Source organism: Lithobates pipiens, unplaced genomic scaffold (assembly GCF_037356315.1).
Source record: "Lithobates pipiens isolate NorthernLeopardFrog02 unplaced genomic scaffold, aLitPip1_a1.2 Scaffold_37, whole genome shotgun sequence".
In the NCBI taxonomy this organism is placed as follows: Eukaryota; Metazoa; Chordata; class Amphibia; order Anura; family Ranidae; genus Lithobates; species Lithobates pipiens.
The window spans coordinates 1,216,921-1,224,200 of NW_027507825.1; the positions used below are offsets into that span (position 1 = coordinate 1,216,921).

The window sequence follows — 7,280 nt, forward strand, 5'->3', positions numbered from 1 at the left end:
GCGTTCTGCAGGAGTCTCCTCCTCCCCCTCCTTCCTCTGCGTTCTGCATGAGTCTCCTCCTCCCGCTCCTTCCTCCGCGTTCTGCAGGAGTCTCCTCCTCCCCCTCCTTCCTCTGCGTTCTGCATGAGTCTCCTCCTCCCGCTCCTTCCTCTGCGTTCTGCAGGAGTCTCCTCCTCCCCCTCCTTCCTCTGCGTTCTGCATGAGTCTCCTCCTCCCGCTCCTTCCTCTGCATTCTGCAGGAGTCTCCTCCTCCCCCTCCTTCCTCTGCGTTCTGCATGAGTCTCCTCCTCCCCCTCCTTCCTCTGCTATCTGTATGAGTCTCCTCCTCCCCCTCCCCCTCCTTCCTCTGCGTTCTGCATGGATCTCCTCCTCCCCTCTCCCCCTCCTTCCTCTGCGTTCTGCAGGAGTCTCCTCCTCCCCCTCCTTCCTCTGCTATCTGTATGAGTCTCCTCCTCCCCCTCCCCCTCCTTCCTCTGCGTTCTGCATGGATCTCCTCCTCCCCTCCTTCCTCTGCATTCTGCATGAACTGCTGCCTCTGGCGGAACTTCTCCTCCGGTTCTTGACTTGCTTGTTCATAAGTAAGGTCCCTCATTGAAGTACTTGATAGATGTGAAGAGAGGCTGCTGGGATCAGGCTTTTCCAGCACCTTAGCAATGACACAAGTAGGAACGCTGTCAGCATATGTAGTGTTAGAGAGGGGCACACTTAGTTTACACCCATGCTTTTCCAAGTGTTCACTTACTCTTTCCTCCGCCCCTCTCCCCCTCCTTCCTCTGTGTTCTGCATGAGTCTCCTCCTCCCCCCTCTGCGTTCTCCATGAGTCTGCTCCTCCCCCCTCCCCCTGCGTTCTGCATGAGTCTCCTCCTCCCCCCTCCCCCTCCTTCCTCTGCGTTCTCCATGAGTCTGCTCCTCCCCCTCCTACCTCTGCGTTCTGCATGAGTCTCCTTCTCCCCCTTCTGCATGAGTCTCCTCCTCCGCCCCTCTCCCCCTCCTTCCTCTGCATGCCCCTCTCCCCCTCTTTCCTCTGCAATCTATATGAGTCACTTCTGACAAGTTTTCCTGACACCAAAAGATAAAAGGTGACAGGAAGGAGCTCCAGCACACAGCCTGTGATCAACAGCCTCAGCTCTGTTCCTGTGTGCTGTGTGAAGGAGGGCGGGGGGGGGGGGTTGTCCCTTCCCTCCAACCAACTCTCAGCCCCTTCTTTTTAGAGAGATCCTGTGTAAATTCTGCACTTTGAATGTAGGGGGAAGATGGCTTCAGAAAAACAGGTACAACTTATGTAGGAGGGTTTGTTTCCTCTCTGTGTATGACCTGAGGCCGGTCACTTCACTGGGTATGTGGAGGGTTTACAAACACTTTAAATGTGTTTTTCTATGGAAGATGTCCCTCGTTAGTAATCCTCTAAGCAGAATGATGATGAATCAGCAAAGATATATTTATCAGCCGGAAGTCTGAGGTTCCACGCATGGAGGCCGGTCATCTCCCGGGCAGACACAGCGACAGACACAGGATTAATCATGGAGCTAAAAATATGATTGTGAAAAGAATTCCTCTGTTGGTTATCACGTCTGATGTAAATGTTTCCAATGGAACGTGTTTTTCTTTATTTCATAACATTTAATACTAAATTTTGACACTTTTTTTTTTTTTTTGCCTGCAGCTGCCAGCCGACTTCCAGGAAAGAGTAAGTGAACACTTGGAAAAGCATGGGTGTAAACTAAGTGTGCCCCTCTCTAACGCTACATATGCTGACAGCGTTCCTACTTGTGTCATTGCTAAGGTGCTGGAAAAGCCCGATCCCAGCAGCCTCTCTTCACATCTATCAAGTACTTCAATGAGGGACCTTACTTATGAACAAGCAAGTCAAGAACCGGAGGAGAAGTTCCGCCAGAGGCAGCAGTTCAAGTCGGAGATCTACTGTAGTGACACGGCCCTGTACTGCCCAGAAGAAAGGAGGAGAGACCGGAGGCAGAGTTTTGACGTACAGGTCAAAGGCGAGGTCTTCCTGAGATCTCAGAACTCCACAGACAGCACGGTAGAAGACGGCTTCCACTCAAGTTTTTCACACGAAGCCTTCAATGAATATGTAGCATCTTTACCAACATCAAGTTCCTACTCCAGCTTCAGCGCTACTTCCGAAGAGAAAGAGAACAACCAAGCCAATACGTTGACCGCTTCCCAACAGGCCATATACATGGGAAACCGAGATGACCTCTTCGAAAGGAAGTCCACCACCGGCTACGAACATGCAGCCAGTCCTCGCTTTGTAAAGTCCAAGTCTGTCCAGCACATGGAGCACAGTCCCGAAAACGCGGTATCTCCAAACTTCATAAGATCTTCTTCCTACGTAGAGGAACCATTTCACTTCTCCAGACTCCGTACTCAACAGGGATCTCACAAGTCACACAGCGAGTGTAGAAGCTCAAACCTTTCCGAAGAAGACTTGCCGACAAGGTGGAGGCAGCTGAGCGTAGAAGATATCGGCGCATACTCTTTCAGCAACGATGGCAGAATATCGCAGTGTAGTTTTACAGAACAGTATTTTGCACCAAGTCCAGTTAAACAGCTGGAGAGCCCCATAAGCCCGCTGTATGCCAGTTACAAGCAGGATAGCTTTTCGGAAGGAGAAGAGGTTTGTCAAAGCAGAATGGGAGACTCTTGCTTCCTAAGAACGGACTCTGGCTTGAAAATCGACATCAGCGCCAGTTGTAAACAAGAAATGCTATCTTCTTTTAAGGCAAAAGAAACAAGAGACCAAAAAAGTGAGCGGATGTCGGTCCAGCTAGGGAGCAAAAGCTTGGATTCCAACTCGTCGGTCAAGAGGGAATATGTAGACGTCAGCCCAAACAGTTCAGCAGAATCTCTGAATCAAAGCCCCATCGAGGCCTCAGACTTACACCAGTCTTCCATTGACCAAGGACACGCCAGTTTCCACGGCAAGCCCCAGCCATTCCAAAGAACTGGGAGCATCGGCTTAACTAGGAAAGACAGTCTTACAAAAGCACAATTGTACGGCACCCTCTTAAATTAATGATCTTCCAGATTGCAATAAGCAACATTGCAGCGTACGCATTGACACAAAGGATGATGGGAACGCCGTGGGGTTCTGATGATGCTAGCGTGCCAGTATTACCAGTTGTTTTATTCCATGTTCGTGTAACTTGCACTTTTTTTGTGGAAAGCTTCCAGTTTAAGAAGAAGAAAAAAACAAAACAAATGTTAATGACCTTGTACATATAAAGATTACCTCATATTAAAGTAGAACTCCACTTTTCTAAGAAATCTGATCTGGTGAAGTCGGGCATTTTCATGTATTGTCTCCTTTTATCTGCTCATGTTTGTACAAGCCTTGGAGGTGACCATTATTTCCAGAGGAACGTGTGAGTAAACTCCAAGCAAACTCTGAACGTCTGCTGGACCAGGTGGTGACCCGGTTGTATTTGGCATTGGCTTTACGGAATTATTTTAGTATTATGTAGGTTGTAAATTTCTTGTTCATAGGTGGCTGAGGATTGAGGCTCAAGTCACTGGTTCTAGATCTATGGCTTTTGTATGGTAGGTACAGGTAGGTAGGTGTAGGTATGTGTAGGGATGGCAGAGTGACCAGGAAATTTTTCTTGAAATTTTATTTGCAGGATGTAGTTATTTTTTTGTTTGTGTATTTCTGGTAGTTTCGATTTTTTCAGAGCCCTTCACACCGGTACATTGTATTAAGGTGGCCTCTTCCTTGGCATGGGTTGGCGATGCGCAGAGAAGACAGCCTGCCCCATTTTCAACAAGGCAGAACACCTCAATGCACCCTTGTGTGCCACCATACTTCGTTCTTCTGGTGTATTGGCCAGGTGTGTTGAAGTGTCATTAAGAATGAATTGCACCGCAGCACACCATTGTGTGTTATGCACCCTACAATACCAGGAGCATTACTGCACTGCATCGGTGTAAATGGGCTTTTAGGGGTGTTATATTTGGGGTTTTTCCACCCTTTTTTGTGTATTTCATTATTTGTGTACTTGTACTTTAATTTTTTTTTTTTTATATTTCTGTGAAGACGAGTGAGGAGGCCAGTGAGAGGCCTTTAACTGGCCCGGGTTACCTTGACTGGAGCTTCTGTAAGCCCCCATTGCCACTGAAAGCGCCACCATTTTGTGTTTTTTGAAGCCATTATACCTATAAAACCCCCAGGAAGCACTGTCATTCACCTCCCCCATTGATTCCAATCATAGGTGTGCAAAGCCTATTGCATTAGGGTGTGCACCCCAAAGCTCAGACACACGTGTGTGTGCGTGTGTGTCTGTATACTGTATATGTGGCCCTGGCACATTGACCTCCCTGCCAGCACAGGGAAAGAGAAGCGAGTAAGCCAGTGATTCTCAACCAGGGTTCCTCCAGAGGTTGTAGGGGTTCCTTCAGCATTCGGCCATTTCTGCCTCTCAGATAAGTTCCCACTGACACCATTGATCTTTTTAGCTCTCTGTAAGGAGGTAATTCTTCCCAATGACCACAAGTGTGAGGACCATTCTTCCCAATGACCACAAGTGTAAGGACCATTCTTCCCATTGACCACAAGTGTAAGGACCATTCTTCCCATTGACCACAAGTGTAAGGACCATTTTTCCCAATGACCACAAGTGTAAGGACCATTCTTCCCAATGACCACAAGTGTAAGGACCATTCTTCCCAATGACCACAAGTGTAAGGACCATTCTTCCCAATGACCACAAGTGTAAGGACCATTCTTCACACTGACCACAAGTGTAAGGACCATTCTTCCCAATGACCACAAGTGTAAGGACCATTCTTCCCAATGACCACAAGTGTAAGGACCATTCTTCCCACTGACCACAAGTGTAAGGACCATTCTTCCCAATGACCACAAGTGTAAGGACCATTCTTCCCAATGACCACAAGTGTAAGGACCATTCTTCCCAATGACCACAAGTGTAAGGACCATTCTTCCCACTGACCACAAGTGTAAGGACCATTCTTCCCAATGACCACAAGTGTAAGGACCATTCTTCACACTGACCACAAGTGTAAGGACCATTCTTCCCAATGACCACAAGTGTAAGGACCATTCTTCCCAATGACCACAAGTGTAAGGACCATTCTTCCCACTGACCACAAGTGTAAGGACCATTCTTCCCAATGACCACAAGTGTAAGGACCATTCTTCCCAATGACCACAAGTGTAAGGACCATTCTTCCCAATGACCACAAGTGTAAGGACCATTCTTCCCACTGACCACAAGTGTAAGGACCAGTCTTCCCACTGACCACAAGTGTAAGGACCATTCTTCCCAATGACCACAAGTGTAAGGACCATTCTTCCCAATGACCACAAGTGTAAGGACCATTCTTCCCAATGACCACAAGTGTAAGGACCATTCTTCCCAATGGCCATCCCACTAATGTATCATGAGTTGTAGAGTTCTAATTTTTAGCAGAGGGTTCCTCCAGACCGGAGAACCATTTCAAGGGTTCCTCTGTGTTGAAAAGGTTGACAAAAGGCTGGTGTAAGCATTTCCTTTATGGCAGAGCCGGTAAAAAGGAGATCTTTCCCGTTTCCCCGCTGCTAATGCTAGTGCATTAGGTGATTAGGGTATGCTCAGGCACACCCGGCACACCCTGTGCGCATGCCTATGATTCCAATGCATTGTCCATTCTGTGGGATCAGGGTTAAGTTAAGGGTTCAGGCAGATTTATATTTAATTGCTATTAGCGTCAGTTCCATATACGTATGGCTAGTACTATGCTTGTGTAGAATTTCTGAGGTGCCAATGCAGCAAATACAACCGCTCCAATGTTCCCTCCACCATGATGGATACCTCTAGAGCCTGTCCAATCATTGGGAGAGCAGTCTTCTGCCATACCTTACCAGATCAGGTTTGTCAGGAAGGGAGCGGCGGCCTCGCAGTCACATTTCAAAGGCCAGGAGACAAATAATTGAACCAAAGCCCGAACGATCGTTTACATTTAGCCATAAAAATCTAAAGTTAAAGGGAAAACGTTCTTTTCAGTAAGTTTGAGTTGTTATTATTGTTACCTGAAAGTGATTTTTGATGTGACCTTCACTTTTTTTTTTTACATGCTTGCTTGTTCCATATTTTTCATGACGGCACTTGACACATCGCAGATCCTCCTTCTAGCGTCAGTCTGTCTGATTGGCCACACAAAACTACGACTGCTGGAGAAAAGCATTGCGAGTCCATCATTGTGTTCTCAGCCTGAGCAGACGGACTGACCTGCATGGAGTGAGGAGCAGTACAACCACTGTGCAGCACTACCAAACGGGGAGCCGGCGTGGAAATGGGACAAACAAACCTTCCCAATGATAGAAACTCCACACAGACACAACGATATTACAGCAAAGAAATCGCTCATGATTGGGCTGATGCAAGAACCTCGATGTTATTGGTAGATTGTGGCTGCTTACAGAAGATTTGCCTCTGCATCTACCGGTTCAGCTTTCCCCCGTTTGGGGGTCACAGAGCACATTTACCGTCCTGTCAGCTCCTGACTTGTGTAGCGGTGCCAGAAAACAAGCAGCGGGCTAGGATAGGTGACACTGCTGTGCACACTCAGGAGCTGGAAGACAATATTTGCGGTCAAACAAAGCAGCATGTGCAGATCACATAGAAGGACTCCAATATCCCATAAATTGCAAAGAATCGCATATAGGACTTTTACCGGCACCCCAACATTTATACACTGTACACCACAGGTAAGTCTTCTACATTTTCATTATTGTTCCTCTATATCAGGGGTCTCCAGACTTCTCAACCAAAGGGCCAGTTTACTTCCCTTCAAACCTTAGGGGGGGGGGGGGGGGGGGGCAAGATTGTGGTCAGTGAGGGTAGAAAATATCTCAGCATCAGTGAGAGCAAAACAAAATTGCACCATTTGTGTCAGTGGGGGGAATAGTGCCCCATCATTGGTGTCAGTGGGGGGAATAGTGCCCCATCATTGGTGTCAGTGAGAGGAATGGTGCCCCATCATTGGTGTCAGTGGGGGGAATAGTGCCCCATCATTGGTGTCAGTGGGAGGAATGGCGCCCCATCATTGGTGTCAGTGGGAGGAATGGTGCCCAGTCATTGGTGTCAGTGGGAGGAATGGCGCCCCGTCATTGGTGTCAGAGGGAGGAATGGCGCCCCATCATTGGTGTCGGTGGGAGGAATGGTGCCCAGTCATTGGTGTCAGTGGGAGGAATGGTGCCCCATCATTGGTGTCAGTGGGAGGAATGGTGCCCCGTCATTGGTGTCAGTGGGAGGAATGGTGCC

At 48.0% G+C, this 7,280-nt stretch overlaps 1 protein-coding gene across 4 annotated transcripts in view; it reads left to right on the plus strand.

The window, feature by feature from the left end:
- BEGAIN (brain enriched guanylate kinase associated) overlaps positions 1-6,824 on the plus strand; it is a 140,316-nt gene extending 133,492 nt beyond the window's left edge. For 3 of the 4 annotated variants that reach the window (XM_077466649.1, XM_077466650.1, XM_077466648.1), the window contains one exon: positions 1,664-6,824. In XM_077466649.1, the coding sequence (XP_077322775.1) occupies positions 1,664-3,034 (1,371 nt within the window). In that variant the 3' untranslated portion in view covers positions 3,035-6,824. The remainder of the gene's footprint in view (positions 1-1,663) is intronic. The other variant, XM_077466651.1, reaches the window with a different exon arrangement.
- Positions 6,825-7,280: the final 456 nt, after the last annotated feature.